The sequence below is a fragment of the Balaenoptera acutorostrata genome, chromosome 6 (assembly GCF_949987535.1).
Source record: "Balaenoptera acutorostrata chromosome 6, mBalAcu1.1, whole genome shotgun sequence".
Classification (NCBI taxonomy): Eukaryota; Metazoa; Chordata; class Mammalia; order Artiodactyla; family Balaenopteridae; genus Balaenoptera; species Balaenoptera acutorostrata.
The window spans coordinates 92283738-92307015 of record NC_080069.1 but is presented as its reverse complement, the minus strand read 5'-3'; the positions used below and the strand labels follow the sequence as shown (position 1 = coordinate 92307015).

The window sequence follows — 23278 nt, the reverse complement described above, 5'->3', positions numbered from 1 at the left end:
GACTTTCAAGAATGACTTGAGATAACAGACGTAAAATACTAGGCAGAGGGCCTAGCAAAGCATACATTCAATATAGCACAGTGGTTGTTGTTATTGCAATTATCGTCAATGATATTAGCCTTCTTTCCCCTGAATAATTGCCAGGAAAGATAGGTTTGTGCAATTTTCCCTCTGGGTCTCAGTTTTCTCACCTGCAAAATGGGGTGAAATGACCTCCTTCAGCTTAGGTGCAGTGAAGGTCAAATGTGGTTCTGCATGTGAAAATGCTTTGTTAAGCATAGCCTGCTCAGGTGTAAGGAGCAACTAACATGGACAGAGAGCTCCAAACAGGTGTAGGGGCCTGAGAGGGCTGTTTTTCTCAGATTAGTGAAATTTGAACATGCTGAAATGCTATAATGTGGCCAGTGGAACTTCATAAGCAGAATTTCCTGTCCCAGCCTGGGAATGGCTTGAATAAAACGGGGCTGACCAAGAGGACCTGGAACCTGGAAATTGGTTTAGCATTCCCACTCCATCCCCTCCTGACCCCAGGGCAGGACGCTACAGTCAGGCTAACTGCAGCTGCTGGAAGAAACAACAACTAAACGATAATAATGCCCCATGTTCACTGTAGTGGGTTGAATGATGGCCTCTAAAATGATAGGTCCATATCTTAATCCCTGGAGCCTGTGAACGTGACCTTATTTGGAAGAAGGGTCTTCTGAAGATATAAATTAAGGATCCTGAGATGAAGAGACGATCCTGGATTATACAGGTGGGCCTTAAGTCCAATGACAAGTGTCCTTATAAGACACAGGGGAGATTTGACAGAAGAGAAGGCGACATGATCATGAGGCAGAGATTGGAGTGATGCAGTCATGAATCAAGGAATACTGAAAGCCCCCAGAGCTGGAAGAGGCAAAGAAAGATTCTCTCCTAGAGCCTCCACCAGGAGTGCAGCCCTGCCAACACCTTGACATTGGACTTCTGGTCTCCAGAACTTTACCAGTTTGTGGTAATTTGTTAGAGCAGGCAAAAAACCTAATACGTTCATTGAACACTTACTGTATGCCAAGTCCTATTATAAGTGTGGTGCCTGGACTGAGTCATTTAAGACTCACAATAACCCAGTGAGGAAGGTATTATTACCTGTATTTTATACATGAAGAGATTGAGATGCAGAGGGATGAGGTCATACAGGTAGTAAGTGGCAGAGACAAGATGTGGACCCAGCCTGGGTCCATTCTCTATGGACACAGGGTTAGGCAGGGCCCTAGCTGCGATGGGGCTTCCCTTGGATCACAGCACAGCCACAGCAAATGAGCTGCCTCCCAGACAGGCTGATGGGAGGCCGAGTGCCCTGAGTGACTAGATCTCACTGACTGACAACAGGGAGAGTCAGCCACGTGGCCCCAGCTGGGGGAAGGAGGTTGGTGATCTGTGGGATGCAGAGAGGCTTGGGAGGTCCAGCCCAGGGGGCCTGGGCATGTCTGCGAGGGTTCTACAGCCAGGAGGAAGCTTGTGGCCTCCAAGGGAGCTGCTCCCCAGAGAAAGCCTGTCCCAAGCCGGAGGAGGCCACGCTTCCAGGAGGGGCAACAATAGCTACTTCCTTTGCCTCCCCACCTTCCCCTTGCCCTTCCCTGAGGGAAGTCCTCTCCAGCCACACTGGGAAGCTGGGCCTCAGGGTTGATTTTTTCCTAAATGCCTGCAAATGGATCACCCCACCTTGCCAAGAAACCCTCCTTTGGTAAGTTTCCCAGGAAGCTCCAGTTCCTCACTTCTATGTTATTATCTGTTTATTTGCCTATGTCTCCCACCAGCCTGTGAGCCCTTCGGGGGTCAGGCATCATCTGTTTCATGTTTATATCTCCCAACTTCATCTTCACCCCTCTAGCACAGGGCCTTCCTGAGTTAGGCAAAAATTGAGCATTGATGGAGGAATGAATGAATGAATAATGCACACATGAGTGAATGAATGAGCTTAATGGATTCTGGAGAAGAGTGACCGTATGCCTGTCTTACCATATTACATTTATTGTCATCAATACATACAATCAATACAGTCTTTTTCAGCAATTACAAAGAACTCTAATGAATGCCAGCTGTTTGTCACAGTGATCCCACCAGCACCATTTAGCTCAATATACACTTAACAGCCTAGCTCTCATCTGATCCAACTGTTGAAGTATAATATAATATTAATAGCCAAACAGAGGCCTGATGTTAACTTTTCTGAGGGCTGCAATCTTCCATCGTTTTGGCTGACCCTTAAGCAAGAGGGTGCAGAATGACCAGCCTTCTGAAAAATGCCTGCCTTGGCTCTCACCCACCAAACTGAGCTGGGAGTGCCGCTCTAAAACACACTGGCCTCTTAGATTTCAGAGTGCATTCCAGCTGCCTCCCTAGAACAAGGGTCCGGGTAGGGATTATGGACAATGTACGCTTCCCCTTCTCGTGATATACTATTAGGTTCTTGAGGTTTGGCTGGAGACCTCAGAGAGGCTGCTCATCGCCTATCTGGGGGCTAGAGCATGAGCTAGGGCCACTGGGCAAGATGGGGAGGGACAGGCCAGCCCTCGAGGTCCTGGGAGAAGAAGGGTAAGATTCCTGCTCCTTCCTGCATCCTCACCCCAACCTCCAGCCCCACGTTGTAAGGCATGGGGATGGGAGGGGCATCGATGGTGGGAGAAGCTTGAAAGAGTAATTCTGGAGCTTTCTAAGTCTCTAAGTAAGGCATGTCCTTGGGTATTTCTTGAGTTCTTTTGCATGATTGACACCACGTGGTCCATAAAATCTCTTACAGAGTTAGAGGTGCTAACCATATGCAATTCAGTCATAATTTACATTGTGCCAGCCCCGAGAGAAACGCAGCCACAAGGGGAGGATGGATCTCGGAAGGGGAGGCAGGAGTGGACCTCCCTGTCTTTCACTCTATCCTGGTCCCAGTCCAGGGTTCTGGCATTGCCCACAACCAGCATCCAGTGGCCACACTTGTCTGGACTTGGGCCTGGGGTGGACTCTGGAAGATCAAGAAGACTCGGACTCTGGTCCCCGAGTAGCTCTCAGCCTAGTAGAGAGGGCAAGACACCAACACGCAGAACCCTGGTACAGGTGCCTGAACTGAAGGACAGGGCAATGGAGATGGGCCTGGAAGGCTCTGCACAGGTGAACATGGTGGAGCAAGCAGAGCATAAGCAAACCTATGGAGTTAGGAAACTGAGGGGTATGTGGGTAGTCCCGGGGGATGGGAGCAATGGGACTCTTAGGTAACCTCCAACATTAGCACAGAAAGGAGAGAATTATGACGCCAGGTTAGAAGTGTGAAGCCAACATCAGCTCATTTACTCTCAGGACAATTTGATAAGGTGGGGACAATTGCACTCCCATTTTGCAGATGGACAGATGAAGGCTGAAGGAGATCAAGGCCACAGAGCTGGACTGGTGTGGTTGGGACTCACACATGGGTCATCTGAGGTCCTTCCCAGCTCCTTCTACTCTTAATCACTTTTTCACTCGGGAGACTGGAAACAGTTTAGGGAGAGCCTTGAATGTCAAGCCAAGGAGACTAAAATTTATGCAACAGGCGATGGGGTGCCTTGAAAGGTTTCTGAGGAAGGCTGCCACTGACCATTTTAGGAGGCATCACCACTTCACCTCGAGCTGCTGCCCCGGCAGTCAGGCCCCTTCCTTTCCCTTGCCAAGCAGAGGGTGGAATTGGGCGATTTGGAATGTGGAGCGAAGGCGGTCGTTTGGCAACAGCAGGAGACATATTTTCCTGCAGCCTCTCAGCACTTGGCATGTGATGCCGTGGGCACGGCCCAGGGCGTCGCAGCAGATGAGCTTGTAAGAATTCAGCCAGGACAGGGAAGCAGCCGGCAGAATGAGTTCACAGCTTCAGCAGGAGCTGTGAAATCTCGCCTACACTGAACAGGCTGATAGAGGCCTGGAGACTCGGGGTGACCTTCAGAGCTGGGAAGGACTTCAGTCCAGTGTCCCCAAGATGAGAAAACTAAGGGCCAGACTGACGATGTGACTTGTCCAGCATATCGTGTTCCCACAGTTATCGACTATCCAGGCCACTCTCACCCACTGCCCTAAGAAGGTGAGGCACAGGGAAGTGCTTGGTACACAGTAGGCACCCGATACGGGAATGGATGCATAGTGGAGCCTGTGGTCCTCACATATAACAACTCGATGCCACTGAGTAGGGGGAAACAAACGACGTTAAGAAATTTGTCCTACAGCTGTTATCAAACACACTGCTTCTTTCTACAGATTTTCCTGCTCCACTGTGCAGAGACCTGCTCTCTGTGGGATGCTGGAGCCCCGTTTGGCTCTGAAATGGGATTTTAGTTTAAGGGAACAGCCAGAACAGATGGTGACCCTGAAGTCATATTTTGAAACAGGCTGACTCTTGTTTAATCTAGATGAAAGTATAGCTTGATGGCCTCCAAATGTTAGCTGGAGGAAGAGCACCTCCAGAGTAATGGGAGAGGGAACCAGACCCTCCAAGGTGCGTACCCAGGAGATGCCCCTAACTGGAGGCCTGAAACTGAGGGTGACCTCGGGGGCACCCGAGGAGGACGAGCCTCGAGCCTCGCCCAGCAGATGCAGGGGAAGGACGTGGAATTCTGTGCCAGAGAGACCTGCACGCAAGGCCTCATCCACTTACTAGCCTTGTGCCAGTTCCTTAACTCCTCTGAGCCTTAGTTTCATTATCTGGACAGAGAGATGACAATACCCAGCCCTCAGGGTGGTGGTACAGGGTAATGTCAGGTGCTGAGCACATCTTAGTTATCTGTCCGTTCATTCATTCATTAATTTACAAATATTCTCAAGCACCAGCCACCAGGTGCCTGGTACTGCTACTGTGGGAGATTCACGGGTGAACAGGATAGATGTGTCCCCTGCCCTCGTGGCGTGTATGCTCTAGCACTGTGTTCCTGGATGGGCAGAAAAACCACCTGAGGGCTTTAGAAGACTGATTCTCGGCTCCATACCAATCAGGACCTCTGGGGGAAAGGCCTAGGCCTCCACATGTTTTAAAAGCTCCCCAGTGACGCTGCTGTGCACAGGGTGCGGTTCATGGTTTCGGGGAGAGCTCCCACCCACCAAGGGCTTGTCGTCTCGGGCTCTACCCTGAGTGCCTCACACAGCCTGGGAGGTGGGACCTCCACTACCCCCTGTCCAGATAGGGAACCAACCCTCCTCCTGAGCAATTTGCCCAGGTCACACAGCTGATAAATGGAAGAATTGGGATTTGAAATCCAGCTGATGTTTCCAAAGCTCAGCTCTAACCATACGCTGCTAGGCACAGAAGAGACCCTCAGTGTATGTGAATTCCTGTCCCCCGTCTTTCCTCCCACATCCCTGAGGATGGGACAGATGGACAACATGTCTACAGTCAAGCAGCAGCAAAACTGGGGAATTTGAGGGTGGTGTGATGCCACCCACCTGGACATCGGAAAACCGTTCTAAATCCAGTTCTTCTATATTCTGGCTGTGTGACTCTCATCATGTCCCTTGTTCCCTCTGAGCCTCCACCTTCCCCTCTGTAATTTAGGAGAGCCAGAATAGAGGATCCTGAAAGTCCAACATTTTCTGGGTCCTCAAGGTCCCCGGTGGGTTTTGATGGGAGCGTGGTATTTGGGGGACCCACGGACCCTAAGAAGGGAGCTTAGGAGCCCCAGCTACCCAAGGTGCATGAATGGTGAACTGTGCTTCTCCCTCAAGGAGCCTGGACCACACAGGGTAGGAGGCTGCCTCCAAAGAGATTCTTAGAAACCTTGAACTTGAGTGGGACTGGCCAGTCTCCCGCATAAATATGCATGAACAGCATTTTTCACATTCCACCCAACCTTCCCATGCTCATGCACCCACACACTTATTCCTGGAAAGGTAAATTCAGATTGAGGAGGGAAGTTTTTTACAGCCACCAACACACACACATCTATTCATTCAACCAGCATTTATTCAGCACATGCTGTATGGCACCACTGTTCTAGGTGCTGGGGACCCAGCAGTGACAGACAAGTTCCTTCCCTCGTGGAGCTGAAAATTCTAGTACAAGAGCTATGGAGAGCAGTGACCTCCATCTCGTCAATAGCAAAAAAAAAAAAAAAAAAAAAAACATGTCAGTAGCCCCTTCCACACACAAGTGCGTTAGGTAACTATTGATGGAGGAAACATTTATACAAGAACGGGTTCTTGTACCCGCTACCATAATTCCAAGCCTCCCCCACCAATTGGGGATCTCAAATCTATATATAACATCATCTCCACTAAAGCATCACCATTAGAGAGAGGGGACCCTATACCTGAGGGCCTGGGTCTAGCCAGAGCCCCACAGAGCTTGGAAATTTAATTAAAGCCTCCTCCCCATCTTTAAAAGCACTTAAGTTTTGCACTCCGTAATAACTGTGGGCTGTTTAATATAAAAATATTCTAAATTATTTTCCAGTTGCTACTGGACTCCCTGAGTTATCAACCGCTGAGTAAAATGGATGCAGGAAATAAACAATGTGGCTTTGCACACTGCTGTCACACAGCCAAGGACCACGAGCACACCCAGTTTGAGAAGCAGGTTTCTAAAGGAATGGCCTGGACAGGAGTGGGTAATGAATCACCGTCTCCCACCATCTCTAAAGGAATTGCTTCCCATGTGAAAACATCTAAGAACTTCCCAACCAAGTTATTCCCCCGCAAGACCTCTCTGTTCCCTGGCAAGAGAATTCTGCATGTGCTTGTGGATACACATTCTGAATACAGAGATCCAGAGAGAGAAATCAGAAGACATAATATAAGATCTGGATGAGCCTCAGAGCTGGTCCAACCCCTTCATTTCACAGACAGGAAGAAGCTTTTCAAAGCCAAGACTAACTGGAGACTAACTGCAGAGGGCAATTCTTAGAATCCTTTTCTTGTGTGACCTTCACAACCTCTCAGCCAGGTAGCTGTGATGGCCTGGGAGGCTCTGGGTGGCCAAGGTAAGACCAGAGACTCTGCTCCAGGCTCTCAGTCAGACCTGCTTCCCTATCACTCTACTGCAAGTCTCTCATATACACTTCTCTTGGGCAACACAGAGGTGGAGACCCTGTGCCCCTCCCTGAAGCCATAAACTCTCGGGTAAGCAGAGGCAAGAGCAGGGCAGGAAAGAGCACCCAGAGGCTCTCAGCCCATGGACCCTGGGCTATGAGCACTGGGCAGGACCCAAGGGGCAGTGGAAGCCCAGATGCTCACCCAGGGCCAGGCTCGGGAAAGCAGCTACTGGACGGAGGTTCTGCTTTCATGCTGGAGACCCCCGACTTCAGCCCCGTCCCATCCTGTCCTGTCCCATCCCAGCCTCCCCTCCCTTACCAGGCTCAGAGAATTGACTGCTCAGGCCACACCAGCGGCTGCTTCCATCCTATCCTCATCCTGTTGTTTCTATCTGGAACATTCCACTCCTCTTTTAACCCACCAGCCCCACCCCCTTTCCTGGCTAAATCTATTCACACCTCAGATCTCATCTTAAATGTCACAACTTGGGGAGACTTTCCTGACACCACAGTATTAGAGTGGCCAGGCATGTGCTTTCATAGCTCCCTGCACTTCTTCATAACACTTTTTACTGTTCATAGACATTTAGGGTTTTTTCTACAACCCTTTATTTAGTGTCTATGTCCCCCATTAGATTCTAGGCTCCATGAGGAAGGGAACCATGCTTATCTTGTTCATCATTTTATAGCCAGCATGTACCACGCTGCCTTGCACACAGTAAGTAGTTAATAAATATTTATTAAATAAAAGTGAGGGAATAAATGAGTGAATGAAAAAGCTACCAGGCTTACAGACAGTTCTGGGTGTACTCTGATGATTTTGCAAATATGTTCCTATAAAAGGGTTTCATCTTCAAGAAATTCATGGAAAAGACTCTGACAAGTACAGGTTTCTGGTAACTGACTGTACTGCTGAACTGAATGAATAAGCATTTTCAGAACTCTAATGAAAAACTGATGAACTCATAAAAGTGCTAACAAAAGATCAAGATGAAAAAAAAAATTAATTACATGGGACTGAGTGAACTGATGAGGATCAGTATAATTTTTGTGACTTTCTGTCTGAATTAAAAAAAAAAAATCCCACAAGGACTCAGAGGCAAAGAATATACAAATCAATTTTCACTGCAAAGTAAAGGAGCTGTTACAGTGGAGGATTACTGGACTGAATATCAATATTATGACATAGTATGAGTGTGTTTCATGTTTGGTAATTGCAATCATTGTTGCTTTTGTTGTGGTCATCCATGTACAATGCTTGGTGTCAGTCTATTTATCTCTTGTAAAAATAAAATACAGTGTGTGTGTGTGGGAAAAAAAAAAAAAAAAAAGCTACCAGGCTATGACAGGCAGGATGACCATTTATACCTAGAAATTTTGGCATTAACTCTATCCAACTCACCCACCCATACTTGCAAAGTCCTTGCTTATCTCCCTGCACTGGAAGGTCAATGATTCTGAACCCTGAAAATGAATGGCACTGTCCCGGTTCTCCCCATCCTTAGGTAGATGGGCTTGCAAGTGACTCTGATGGAAGAAACCAGGAACAAGCAATGCTGAGGGAGGCCATAGGAGGGTTTAGGAACCATGTCAGTTAGCACTGAGGTTGAACGTCGTCACCGTGGCCATTACCCTTCATTGAGGGATCATGGTGTGCCGGGCACTGTGCTAAGAGCTTTGGGGACATGACTCCATGTACTCAACCAAAGAACGCCGAGATAAGTACTATTATCATCTCCACTCTACAGATAAGGAAACTGAGGCTAGAAGAGGACTAGTAAATTGTCCAAGGTCACCAGCTAGTACGTGCAAAGCCTAGAACCAAACCAGCCCTGCCTGACCCCTAGCCCCAGCACTTGACCACCACGCTACAAGGCGCTCCCCTCACTTCCGTTTCACTCCCATCAGCCAGGGGCCGGGGTAAGGTGTAGATTCTGATGCAGCAGGTCTGGGGCTGGACCGGGGAACCCTGCATTTCTAACAAGCTCCCCAGTGGTGTTGATGCTGCTGGCACAGGGACCACACTTTGAATACCAAGTCTATAAAGGAGAAAGAGGATCTCAACAGGGCAGGGAGAGTATTCCAGACTGTGGGGCAGCGCTAGCAAAGGTAGGAGGAGGGAACATACTTGTAAATTCAGAGACAAGTGGAGTTCAGCGTAGTTGGAGCCAGGGCACCGGGAGCGCTGGGAGGGGAGAAGAAGCCTTGAGCTCCAGCCCGAGGAGAGTGGAATTTAAGGTGCTGTAAGGGAAAGCAGGGAAGGGTTTTAAGGGGATGTCACATAATGGGACCTGCCACTCGGGTTGCTGTGAGAAGATGCACTAGAGGACAGAGAGATGGGAGGACCTATTGGCCAGGACAGGGAGCTGCTGTGACAGTCCCTTAGTGAGCACGACACAGGCCTGAACCCAGTGGGGCAAAGGGATGAAAGGAAGAGATTGGATGCAACAGACCTTGCAGGAGCAGAATCAGTTTCTTCGAAACAAAGCTACAACACTCTTTCCAGGTGCTAAAAATATCTCAACCAATCCATGCACTGCAGTGACAGTGCGGAGATGACAAAGCTGATGGCAGATATAAATTTAGGTGCACACAATTCCAGCAAAGTCTCAAACAAAACTACTCTTAGAAATGGGGCCCACCAACCAGTTCTTCCAATCGGCCGTACAGTCTCCGTGGTGACCCAATCTTTTCCTTTCTTTGCAGATTAAGTATCTGAGTCCAAGAACAGAAGTGACTTCGTCAAGCTTCCCAGGGAGGGTCCAGACCCCAGGAATCCTACCACTAGCTTACTGCTGTACACCCGAGAGCACTTCCTTCAGCAGAGAAAATAAGGACATTCAGCCGTAGTTTGATAGCAGCCCACACTTGCAAATATTAAACAAGAAAAACCATTCCACTTCTTCAACTGGAAGCTCATATTCTAATAAAAGGGGAGGGGGGAGACGCTGAAATGAAGCCATCTACTCTAGACAGTTAAGCCTGAAATAAAATTAGAAAATGTGTCACGTGGAAAAACTGTGCAGTGAGAAATGATTTCATTTTTCCCTCCCTTTTTCTTTCTGTGGGAGAGTGAGCAATTTGGCATTTCAACTAGACAGGGAAGGAGAGCAGCTGTGGTCTCTATTTCATACCAAATACACACAGCCGTTGGGCACAGTTCTGTATCCTGACCCATGGAACAGGATGTCAGTGAAGGATGGGAACTGGACTGAGCCCTGCTGAGTTGAATCACCTCCCCCAACTGCACAAAGTTTGGGCGAAGTGAATTCAGATATCCTAGAATGTTCCCGCTAACAGTGCTTTTAGGATTCACCTGGTCCAACCCCCTCATTTCCCAGATAAGGAAACTGAGGCCCAAAGAGAGCCAGTGATTTGCCCAAGACAGAAGAGCAGGGGAACAGCAAAGTAGAGCCCCTCCAGTGCCTCCAGGGTACTGGGGCCCCACCGTGGCTGGCGGTGACCTGAATGAATATAGCAGGCTTCCACTGGGTTATGCGTTTAACAAGCATTGACTGAGTACCTGCCAGAGCCAGGCATGGGGCTAGGTGCTGGGGGTACAGGGAGAATACCCTTAGCTTGGACTCTCAGGGTGCCCCACCCCTGGCATTCCAGCCACCCTGGGGGCTGTGAGCTTTGAGATCAGGCTAAGAGGAAGGATAGTCTTGGAGATGAGGCCAAAACAGCACACTGGTAGGACTTCAGAGGGTCTCAAATGCCATGCTAAGGAGTGTTAAAATCATTTCCTAGGGCTGCTGTAATAAATTATTGCAAATTAAGTGACTTAAAGCAACACAAATGTATTACCTTACTGTTCTGTAGGTCAGAAGTCCAACACAGATCTTGGATAAAAATTAAGCAGATCATGCTCCTTTCTGGAAGCTTTGAGGAAAAATTCTTTTTTTTTTCTTTTTCTTTTTCCAGGTTCTAGAGGCTGCATGTACTCCTTGCCTTGTGGCGTCTTCCTCCATCTTCAACAGCAGCAAAGACTACTCAACACCTTCTCACTTCACCTCCCTCTTCCACTTTTAAGGACGCTTGTGATTACACTGGGCCCACCTGGGTAACCCAGGATCCACTCCCTTTTTGAAGGTTAGATGATTATCAATACTAATTCCACCTGCAACCCTAATTCCCCTCTGTCTGGTAACCTAACATATTCATAGGTTCTAGGGATTAGGATGTGGACACAGTTGGAGGGCCAGTACTCTGCCTACCACAGTTGGTTAGCATAGGAAGATGACAAAAGGTTCTAAGGCAGGGGGTGACATAATAAGAGCTGGTTTTACACTGCTGCTCAAACTTTAACGTGCATGTGAATCACCAGAGAGCTTGTTAACAGGCAGATTCTGATAAACTGGGTCTGTGAGTGGGACTGGAGATTCTGCATTTCTACTAAGTTCCCAGGTGATACTGATAATGCTGGTTGGTGGACCACACCTGAGTGGCAAGAAGCTAGAAGACTCCTGTGGCTGCAATATAGGGGGTGGGTGGAGGGAATGGAGGCCAGGAGACAGACCTGTTTGCTGAAAACAAAGACAGAACAAGCCAGGCACTAAGACTGTGCAGCTGGAAGGGGAGAAGCAGCTGGCTCACCTAACTTCAGATGGTTCTTTGTGTGACGCTGTTGAAACTGCATGGATTTAGGTGTAGTTTGTCATCGGCTTTTGGACTCTCTGTTCTACAGGATGCAATGGTGATAACTTTCCAGCACTGGAAAGGCGTACCTTCACTTTTCTTTCATGAAATGTATTCCACCCCTGACGTACCTGTTACACCCAGCCCCTGCTCCCACCCGCTTTGGCCCCTCCACCATTACCACCACCGTCATCACCATCACCATCACCATCATCACAGTGCATGGCTGGGGGTGGTCTTCCAGCAGAGCTGGAGGCTCACACAGACTCTGCTATGGTCCGGGGTTCCTAATGCTAGGTTTTCACTAAGATCTCCACAGTCCCAGGCTTTGAATATTCATTCATGAATGTATTCAAACACTCATTGTGTCCATTTGGTGCCATGTCAGACGCTGAGGAAACATGGATAAATAACATAGGGTTTCTGCTCTCAAGGAACTCACAGAGATGTGGGAGCAGGAAGGAAAGAGGTACAGAACTGGTCACCAATTACAGGTCCCATGCTTCCCTTCTTACTCCTCATAGTAGGAATTATTGTCCCAATTTACAGATAAGGAAAACATGGATAAGAGAAGTCACTGGCCCCGGGTCACTCAACAGAGCTGAGATCTGAACCCAGGACGTGGGTTCTGGGGTCCAGTGGCAGCTCTGCCTCTCACCTGGGTTGCGACCATGGACAGGACCCTTCCTTTCTGGGACTCAGGATTGTCACTTTTGAAAGGAAGCCACTGGACTGCATTGCTTGTTCTCAACCCTGGCTGCACTTTAGAATCACACCAAGAGCTTCTGAAACCTGCCCAAGACTGGACCCCAGGCACATTAAGAATCCTGGACGCGGGGAGGACTGGGCTTCAGAATCCTCTTGAATCCCCGAGATGATTCTAAGGTGCAGCCAGGGTTGAGAACCATCAAGGTCCTTGTGACCTGAGCTCTTGCATTCTAATTTCCTGAAGAAGCCTCTTCTCCTCTAGCCCTACCACAAGGCCCGTGCCAAATGGATGAATGAACGGTAGGGGCGAAGGAGGAATCCCCAACTCCATTTAACTAAGGGCAATTTGGAGCAGTAATGCTGGCACTGTCCCTTGCGCTGTTGTCATTTTCTCCTTTCAGTTAGAAAAATAGCATCAGTGGACAAAGGTGTAGTAAGTTAGGTAGGTATTCTCTTATGCTCTTGCAGGGAGTACAAATTACTATGCCTTTCCAAAAAATGCAATGAAAGCCTTAAAAAAAAAAAAAACGGGCAAGCGCTAGACCCAACAGTTTGTTTTAGGAATTTGTGCTAGGAAATAGTCACAGGAATGGTCAAATAAAGAGCTACAAGAATAGGGTCATCACAATAGTGTTTATGGATGTAAACAATTGGAAACAGCCTAAAGGCCTAAAAGAGGCCTAGTTTAATTATGGGACATCCACATAATGAAATACTATTTCGATTACAAAGGATTTAGGGAAGAATATTCAATGTTCCAGAGGAAGTATCTAGATAATTGTTAAGGAAAAAAATGCCAAGCAACAAAATACAATGTACAGAAGGATCTATTCACATTATAACATATGTGCATATTTAGGCACAGAAGATAAACTTGAAAAACAGTCCACCAAATGTTAGCAGGATTTATCTCTGAGTCATGTGAAAATACGTGACTTTTTTAAACTCCTTTTTTTTTTCCAACCTAGATTTTTACAATGACTATTATTTTTATTATCAAAATATTTTAATGTTACTGAAAAATATAAATCTCTTCTTTCAAAGCTTGCTTACCTCCCTCCACCTCCTCCATCTTCTGGTGGACATGGACATCCCTACTTCAGTGTTGAAGAGGCTTGCTTGCACCCTCATTAGGACACTCAGGACAAGGGCCACAGCATTCAAGCCAGCTGCTGCACACTGGTCTCTACTACTAGATTGTGAGTCCTTCCAGGATGGGCACTGGGTCCAGTGTGGCTCTTTAGTCACCCTGCCACCTATCCCAATGGTCTTCAGAGAGGGCAGGCAGCCAGAAGATATGTGAGGAAGACAGAAATCTATAGTAGTAGCCAAAACACAGAACAGGGCAGACAGTTTTGAGGACTTCAGCAGACGTTTGCTTTGGGAGGAGACTAGTTGCAAAGACCTCCTGGTGGTGGAGGGGACTTTTAAGCTGGGCCTCATTTGAGTCCCTCAGTGACAGGAGGGGTGACTCCCAGACAGACCTAAGGCAGGGCTGCTCTCTGCAAGCCAGGCTCTAGCCAAGCTCCCCAAACCAAAAATGGGGCTGCCCTAACACCTGAAGTCAAGGGTCCTGCTCACTTAAGAGAGATATGAGGGCCCTCAGAACTGTTTTCTGCCGTGTCCAGTTCTTTAAGTCATCCATGGCATGCAACAAGTGTGAAATGAATTGGACTGGATAAAGTTGGGTTGGGATGGATTACACTGGGTTAGGTTGGGTTGGGTTGGGTTGAGTTGATTCTGATTGGAGATAAGGGGTGGGTTGCACTCAATAGGTGACCTAGGCCTCATTCTTGCCTCATTGGATCTTGCCCAGGAAGAGGTCTGGGGCTTCTCCAGGTTCTGCTCTAACCCTAGACTTTTTTCTCTTGAATTGGGGTAGCGGAGGAAGGTGGTCAGTCAGCAAACTGGGCCGCTCCAACTCCTCTGACCCACCGCAGCTCCCTGGGCTCTGTGTCGACAGCAATAGCTCAGGCCCCACAGTCAGCCGCTCCTCTGACTTTGAAGCCTTAGTTGCTCATCTGTTCTCCTTACTGCATATTAATGTCTTAAATTGAATCTTATTGTTAAGATTGCCTTGCCTTTTATAACCCTCACCTGCCCACCACCACTATGACACTCCAAGTATCCAATCATATCATGAGAAAATTATGTGATAAATCAGTCTATGCTAAGGAATTTACAGCTTAATGGAGGAAGCAGGAGTAACTTCCCTTACCAGATTTTAAAACACGTTACAAAGCAACAATTATCAAGACCATGTGGGATTTTTTTAAAACAACACGTATGCACAAGAAAGCAACCAATAGTATGTATAAAGATTCCACAAAAAACTTCTATTATTAAAAGAAAAATTTTATATGATAACCAGAAGCAGTACTAGGATGGAGGAATAGTTTACATTTTAGTTAGTATTTCAGGGAATCCTGGGTACCACTTTGGAAAAGAACTGACCTCAGAATACACTCTATGTAATCTATTTAATCGATGGTTCATTTAAAATGGATCAAGCTGTAGACATTCAAAGAAAACTTGAAAATAAGCTCATATATTTAGCTAGCACAGAAAGATAAATGTGCAGCTTTTGACAAAATAGAGGCTTTCAGGAATAAGATGAGTGGGATAAGCTAGAAAATAAATTGTTTACACAAATAGATGTAATGAAAAAAAAAGATAAAGAGCAAAGTAACATTAGTGTAAATTCCAGCCTAACCAGTTATTAAAGTCATTAAAGAAAAGAAAACTAAAAGCCCTATAACGTGCCCTGATTACTCAGCCATGGCCACTCCACAGCTGGCAGAGCCATGGAAGACTCAGGATGACTTAGACACTGCAGAGGGCATGGTAAATCGGCACATTCTCTCTAGACCACAGTCTGGACCTGCCCATTCATTCCCTCTTTGATTCATTGAAAGAGTTTGGGGAGCGTCCACTCTGTGCCAGGCCCTGTAGGTTCTGGGGTTCAGAGTCGGGCAAGGCCCAGTGTCCACCTCACAGAACTTCCTGTGTAGTGGTGGGGGCAGACAAGTAATCAATGATCATGGTCCATTCTGGGAAGCCCTGTGACTGAGAGATGGTGATATACAGTGTTAGCCCAGAGGAGAGACACTCAACATGCCTGGTAGAACAGGAGGACTTCCCAGAGAGGAATCTTAAAGGATGAATGAGGAGGTGCCAGGTGAAGAAGGGGAAAGGCATTCTCAAGAAGGGAGTGGCCCATGCAAAGACACAGAGGTGGGACAGTGAATATCTCATCCAGAAAACTGCCAGAGAGCGGCTGCTGTGAGCCCAAGTCAAGAGGGACATCATGTGAGTGCAGAACGGGAGGTAGGCAGAGGCCAGACCACAAGGGGTACTTGGGGGCAAGGAGCATGACTCCATCCTAGGTACGTGGAGAACTCAGAGAGAGCAGTTAAACTAAGGAGCGGCATGATTCAATTTGTATCTCAGAAAGATCCATCTAAATAGATAATAAGAACTATCCAACTAGTTCTGTTATTTGATGGGCAAATCTGTTTGAGGGGATCTAGTCAAAGGAAATAATCCCAAAAGCAAACAAAGGCCATTTGTCTGAAGATGTTCCCAGCAGCACTATTTATCATAATGACAAAATGGCCAAAGTCCACGTGGCCAACTCTGGATGAATGAGGCATGATCCACACCCTCAAGGTGCTCTCATAGGAAGGAGAGAGAAATAAACATACTGTCGGTACAGGGGGGACAGTGGCTGGTGCCTGGAGAGACAGGTGAAGGGCTGTGGCGGTTTAGTGATGAGAAAGCTTAGCTGGGGAGATCCAGAGAAGGCACCCTGGAAGAGGTGCCGTTTAAGCTGGGAGGTAGAATTAGGCCCTAAAGAGAAACAAGGCGAGGGAGTGTATTTTAGACACGGAGATTCATCAAACCTTGTGCAAAGTCAAGGAGACTGCAAAATCCCAAATATACATGGGAAGCTGTGTGTGGTTCAGTGTGCCAGGGGTTTTCAACCTTAACTCTGCTGTAAAACACATAATGGAAGGACATTATGCCACCACAGGCATTCCTAACTTTAGAGAAAACCAGAAATTTAGCCAGTAATTAAAACACGACAATCATTCATATTCATCACAACTTCTAATGGTATGTGAGCAACATGAGCTCATTTCAGGTTGGGGCACAGGTAAGGCGGGAGGCCAGTGATGTAAAATCTTAGGTGTGACTCTTACCCCCTTCTCTCTCACTCAGGAAAGCACATCAGCTGGCCACCAGCAAGAATGAGATGCTTAGAGGGAAAACCTGAACCTGCCCTGACTGGTATTCAGAGTTTCCGCCAAATGGCCAAGAAGCGCATGAAGAGATGCTCAACATCATTGGTCATTCAGGAAATACAAATCAAAACCACAGTGAGATACCACTTCATACCCACTAAGATGGCTGTAATCTGAAAAGTAGAAAATAACAAGTGTTGGCAAGGACATGAAAAAATTGGAACCCTTGTACATTGCTGGTGGGAATGTGAAATGGTTCAGCCACTGTGGGGAATAGTTTAGGAGTTCCCCATAATTTAAGCACGGAATTATGATATAATCCCACAATTCCCCTGCTAGGTATACAGCTGAAATAACTGAAAACAAGTACTCAAATCCATATACCCAAATGTCATGAAAGCACTAATCATAATAGCCAAAAGGAGGAAACAGCCCAAAAGTCTCCATCAATGGAAGAATGGATAAACAAATTGCGGTAAACAACGGACTATTATTTGGCCATAAAAAAGTGAAGTCCTAATACATGCTCCAACATGGATGAACCTCAAAAACATTATGCTAAGTGAAAGAAATCAGATGCAAAAGGTCACATATTGTATGATTCCATTTATATGAAATATCCAAGACAGGCAAATCCATAGAGACAGAAAGCAGTTTCATGGTTGCCCCGGGCTGGTGGAGTGGGGATGGGGGGAATGGGGAAGGACTGCTTGATGGGAATGAGGTTTTCTTTGGAGTGATGAAAAGGTTTTGGAACTAGAGATGATGGCTGCACAACATTGAAAATGTACTAAATGCCACTGAATTGTCATTATGAAAATGGCTAGTTTTATGTTATGTGAATTTCACCTCGATTTAAAAAAGTAAATCAAGATATCCAAATGTCCAATACATATACAAAAAGGTAATCGACTTAATAAACAGGAAAACATACATTAAGATGACAGTAAGATTCTAACGTACACCCATTAGAACTGCAGGAGTTAAGCCCACTAACAACACCAAGTGCTGGTGAGGATGCGAAGAAACAGAGGCTCTCCTACCAGCTTGATGGCCGTGAGCCCTGGCACAACCATAGTGGAAGCCGTGCTGCCGTTGTTCATTTGGAGGGCTTGCCTACCCTGTCAGCCAGCACTGAACTTCCATGTGTACAACCAACGGAAATGTGTGCACATGTGCACAAAGAGACGTGGACAAACAGCATGTCAGAGACACGCTACCATATTAGCCCCAAATGGAAACCACCCAAATGTCATTGGAAAAAAAATGGATAAATAATGGACAGTAAATTAATACAGTGGGATACTGCACAGAAAGGAACATGAATTAACTACAGTGAAATGCAACAGCATAAATGAATCTCAAAACTTAATATTTAGGGAAAGAAGCCAGACACCAAAGGAGACACCCCACGTGTATAAAGCTCAAAAAAAAAGAAAAACTGAACTTCAGAATTTGGGGATCCATGCTTAGGTACTAACGTTATTTTCTAAAAGGAAGGAAGGAATCACCATAAAAGTCAAGGGGATGGTTACCTCTGAGGGGAGGGAGGGAATAATCACAGCCAAAGGGCACAGGAGAGCTTCTGGGGGCTATTCCATTTCTTGACCCACTTACATGAAAGTTTGCTTTGTGAGAAATCATGGGACTGTATTTTTGTGCGCACTTTTCTGAATAGATGTTATATTTCACAATAAAACAGTTTAAAGAAAAGTAGATCATTTGCACATATTAACATTTTGTTATCAGGAACAAATTAGTTATGACACCACTGCCCCTGTCTCACAACAACTTCCTTATCTTCTAAAAGAGCAGGCATTCCAGTGACACTGTAACTTTACCAGCTCAGCCCTCACCCACTAGGGGCACAAGGATTGATGCGAGGGACAAGGGGTCAACTGACAAGGGTCTCTTTAAACAGGGTGAGCCAGGAAACCCTCAGAAGCTGAGAAGCCTGGGGTCTCTGGACCTCGTTTCCTCATCTGAAGCACAGTCCCAGTACCCAGCTCCTGGAGCGATTGTGATGATTGGGTGAATGAAGTATGAACATATCACACATATGAAGTGGTTTACAAGTGTTAGCCTTATTAAACTTCATGCCAGATTTAGTTTGCAGGAGGATATTTCAGGCCTAGGAAGATTCTCCCCTCGAGGGACACTGAATATCCATCAATCACCCATCAGTAATGGGTATTCCTAACTTTAGAGAAAACCAAAACTTTAGCCAGTAATTAAAACACTACAATCATTCATTCTTCTCCTGAGGGTTTCCTGGCACTCCCCTTTTACATTAAGGATAGGGACAAGACTTCCTCTGTGTTAGAAAAACAGCCCTGACCTGGCATCCAGAGAGCCAGCCTACAAACGCAGGAGGAGAAAGAAACACCAAATTTTCTTTCCCCAGAACCTTCTTCATTTTGGGGGTGGGGTTGCAGCAGAGTTCACAAAAGACCACAGAACCTGAAGCTGCCCTCTGCCGCTGAGTTGGCAGTACCTTATATCACATGCAAAACTGCAACGTTCTGACACGGGCCACGGTGCTGAGAAGCCAAAACTGTGCTCCAGCTGCCCTTTGGTCTGCAAGAAATGCCAGGCTGGACGCTCTGGCAGGAAAAGTTGTCATTGTGTTTGAGTCTTGCTCCCAAGGAGGCAAGGATCTGGGCTGTCCCGGGCTTCCTTCAGCACACAAAGAGTTAACCATGGCCACCCAACAGTCCTCAGTTTCCTTCACAGAGACAGAGGTTGTGTCCATTCCTCCCCCCCCACCAGACCCCATCTCCCAGCACACTTATTCTATGGAGACTGTGTACTAATCTCCTAAATCCAAAAGCAGTCCGAGGTTACTATTTGGAGAGTGGTAGCTCTCTTGCAAAACTTCATGGAGAAAGGGCTGAGCAGGGAAGGACCAGAGTCTAGAGACCTTGGCACCCAAGCCCTGCCTTTTGCACAGGCCAGTTCTTAAGCCTCTCTCACCCTGAGTGTCCTCTTCTGTAAAAATGCCTGCATTGCTTTCCAACACAGCTATTGCAAGGATCAACCTGTAGTTTCAATCACTTATTTTGTGCCCAGTATGTGCCATGGTGTGGAAAGCATATTATTTCTAATATCTCTTTTAATCTTCACAGCATTCCTAGGAGGAAAGGTCGTCTAAGTATTCCCCTTTTTCGGATGGGGAAACTGAGGCACAGAGTGGTGAAATTCATTGTCCAATGGCACCTAACAGCCACAGTTCAAGCCCAGGAAGCCTGAACACACTTTAACTCAAAACTACTTTAACTCAGACTCCACTAGTCATACAACCGCCTCTGGGTGCTGGTGGGGAAAGTGAGGCCTGGGAACAGAAGGTACCAGATCCCCTGGTCCCCAGTCCATAGCTCTTCCCATCGCGCATGGAGCTACTGCCCACGATGGATGGGACTCTCCAGGTAACTCAGGGCTAAGTTAGGCATCAGGGCAATTCAGTCCCGTTATTTCTTGCGCGGCAAAGCGCCAGGTGTCTCAGCTGGCGGTCGTGCTTCCGCACCTGTGTACAGAGAGGGCACCAGATCTGCCCTTACAATGAGCCAGCCAGCACGCGCGACCTGAGCGCGGGCCCTGGGTGAGCTGGAGCTAACTGTCCCTGCGGAGCCGCTGGCGCTGTCACTGGGCTTCCAAAGTCCCCCTCTGCCCAAGATTGGAAGGGCCGCACCTAGCTCAGACACCTCGGGTACCCGGACAGCACTCCACCCGCTCCGGCGGCCCAGAGACTCCCATTCGCCCCTCGAACCTCCGGCAGCGCCCGGGGAAGCCGTGGCAGAACCCCCAGTGCGCACCGAGAGGCGAGGACTCCCTTTTATGTCCAGGAATGAGGCGCGCACCGCAGCCGCGCCCGCAGCCAAAACCAACTTCCCCCGGGTGCGGAGGCAGCCGGTGCCATCCTCTGGCCGGGCCGCTTACCTGTCGCGGAGCGGGTCCGGGTGACAGCGGGGAGAAGCGCGGAGATGGAAAGCAGCCACAGCAGGCGCCAACACTGCGTGTCCCTCCTGCGAGAAGTGGCGGAGGGAGAGACGGTGAGGCGGCCGGGAGGAGCCGGGGGGAGCCGGGGGGAGCCGGGGCGCGGGGCAGCGAGTCCTACCTTTGTGCCATCCCGCAGTTCCGCGGGCCGCCGAGCTCCGCGGACGGCTACGGGCTCTGCGCGTGGGCCGCTCGCCTTTCCTGCCGGGAACAAAGGCGGCGCTGGGCAGGGGCAGCGGCAGCGGCAGCGGCGGGCAGGATCCGGCCCGCGCCCTGAGTCACCCGCGCTCTGAAACCCGACTCTGCCGCGCCCTGCGGTCCCCCGTGCGCCGCGCCGCGCCCCACCTCGGGCAGTGCCGCAGCGGCGCACTCACGTCCCGTGGCTCCTGGCCGCGCTGACCGCCTCCCCACGCCCCTTATCCCCTCGACAGATGCGCGCCCCCCAGCCGCGGCTTCCACCCGGGCGGCCTTGTGTAACCGAGAAAAGCCCCGCTCCCGCGCTCTTGTGGGTCAGCGGGCAGCTCCCTCCGGCCCTCACGTCTGTCCCTGTCCGGGCTGCCCCGCAAACAAAGCACTCTCTTTACGGGCCAATGAAATCCTCTCACCAGCCCAGGAAGGCTGGAATCGCTCTGGATTCCCTAAATGACAACGAAGAAACTGAGGCTCAGAGAGACGCAGTGAATGTCCCAAGTTCACACAGCTGGACTGGGCTCCTGACTGCTGTGCCCCGCCCTGCACGCCTGACACACAACCCCCTTGAATGCCCAGGAATGGCCCCTTTGGGGCGGTATAAGTGATTCATGTAAATAAACGCAGCAAAGAGAACCCTAATAAAAATTTTAAATTTATCTACTATTGCAAGGTTTTCCTCTTTATACCTTGCCGGCACCACCATCCTCCACCACCAGAATGTAAGCTACAGAAGGGCAAGAATTTATATTTGTTTTGTTCTCTGTCTGAAATAGTACCTGGCAGTAGGAGATGCCAATAAACGGGACGAATGAAGGAACACAATTCTTAGGTGAGATACCGCTCCAGGCACTGTGATGACCGGGGACAGATGAACCAGTCTCAGCCTCCAGAAGCACACATGGGTAGTGCGCATGGTTGGGGGAGGAGGGAGCAGAGGGCAGACTATTCCACCTCTACAGATCTTAGCACAGGGCCTGGCACTGGCTAAACCCTCAAATGGTGGCTTTTTATTATTATGATTACCACCAGGCCCAGTAGTGTAAGATATCTGGGGGAGACGAGGCACCACTGAGATCAGCTGAGACCTGGAGAGTTCTGAAGCCAGGCAGGCCCAGGGGCCTCTCTTCCTGGTGCACCAAGTAGTCACAGTGGGCTGTCACTCTGTGGTCAGTTCCTGGTTTTCCTTGCTAGATGGCAAGTCACCACCTGCCAAGTGAAAAGGTGATCTGAGTTAGCCCTGCAGAGATGGGATGGGGATGGACATCGTAGCTAACATTTATTGAGTGCTGATTGTGTCCTGGCCCTGTGCTAAATGCTTTACTCATAACAATCGATCCCCGTAACAGCCCTGGATAGGTGATACCTCAATGATCCTTATTTCATAGATGAGGAAGCTGAGGTTTAAGATGTGCCCAAGCTAGTGCATGACAGGTACCAACACCCATGCTCTTCACCACTCCATCACACTACCTGTCTGTGAACAAGAGGATTACACCCATTTCCCCACCCTTGAAAGCAAAATTGCACTGGAGATGTGGAGCACTCATGCATGAAGGGGTTAATGCCAGCATGGGCAGTGAGGGCTCCAAAGGGAGCAGCTCTGGCCTGGGGTCAGGAGCCTGGATTCCAGTCCAGTTCTGGCCCTAGTTGCAGAGTGAAGTTGGGCAAATCCCTGTGTGACTTTTTATTTCTTCATCTATAAAACGGACGTAATGATCCTGCTGTGGGGGGGTGGCTGGAGTGTCGATGAAATCACTTGGATGCCACAGTGCTCTGTCCACTGTAAAGTGCTGTACAGATGTGAGGGGTCAGCTCTGGGATTAATGCTCACAGTCTTCAAAAAAGAAAGAAAAATCAGCATGGTCTGGAGAAGGCAGGAGAGGTTTCAGCCTGGTAGTGAAGTTAACCCAGACTCTGGGGTCTGAGGGTTTGCAGGGGGCAGGGGTGGGGGTGCAAATAAGAGGGAGGGGAAAAGCAGCCAAAGCAGCTCTAGAGCTAGGATGGCCCCACATGAAGCTAACACAAAAGGCAAAGTGCATTCTAACAAAACGGTCAGGCTTCTTTCTTATTCTGTTCATATTCTCTGTGAATATGAATTCTTCTCCCACCTGCAGCCACGCTGTGCTGGACATACCTTATTTTATTATGAATTACTAACCATAAGGAATTTGCCTTATTAGTTCTATATCTTTTATTGCTTATAAAGTACCACATCAACTGGGAATGTAATTGATTTTCTTAGAACTATAGGAGATATGTATATGTATAGCTGATTCACTTTGTTATACAGCAGAAAGTAACACACAATTATAAAGCAATTATACTCCAATAAAGATGTTAAAAAAAAAAGAACTATAATTCTATATTGCTTCGGAAGAGCCACACCAACTATGATTATATAATAGTTCTATTCTTCTATTTGACGCTTAAAACCACAGGTTGTGAACTGGTGGCCATGGGCTCAATTTGTCCCACGGATATGTTTTG

At 48.0% G+C, this 23278-nt stretch overlaps 1 protein-coding gene across 5 annotated transcripts in view; it reads right to left on the bottom strand.

The window, feature by feature from the left end:
* Positions 1–21304, bottom strand: part of COL15A1 (collagen type XV alpha 1 chain) — a 99325-nt gene extending 78021 nt beyond the window's left edge. For 3 of the 5 annotated variants that reach the window (XM_057548814.1, XM_007197055.2, XM_057548815.1), the window contains exons 1-2: positions 20721–20929; positions 20543–20628 (exon numbers count right to left, since the gene is read on the bottom strand). In XM_057548814.1, the coding sequence (XP_057404797.1) occupies positions 20543–20628; positions 20721–20731 (97 nt within the window). In that variant the 5' untranslated portion in view covers positions 20732–20929. Of the gene's footprint in view, positions 1–20542; positions 20629–20720; positions 20931–21204 lie in introns of those variants that run through there. The other 2 variants (XM_007197053.2, XM_007197056.2) reach the window with 2 other exon arrangements.
* Positions 21305–23278: the final 1974 nt, after the last annotated feature.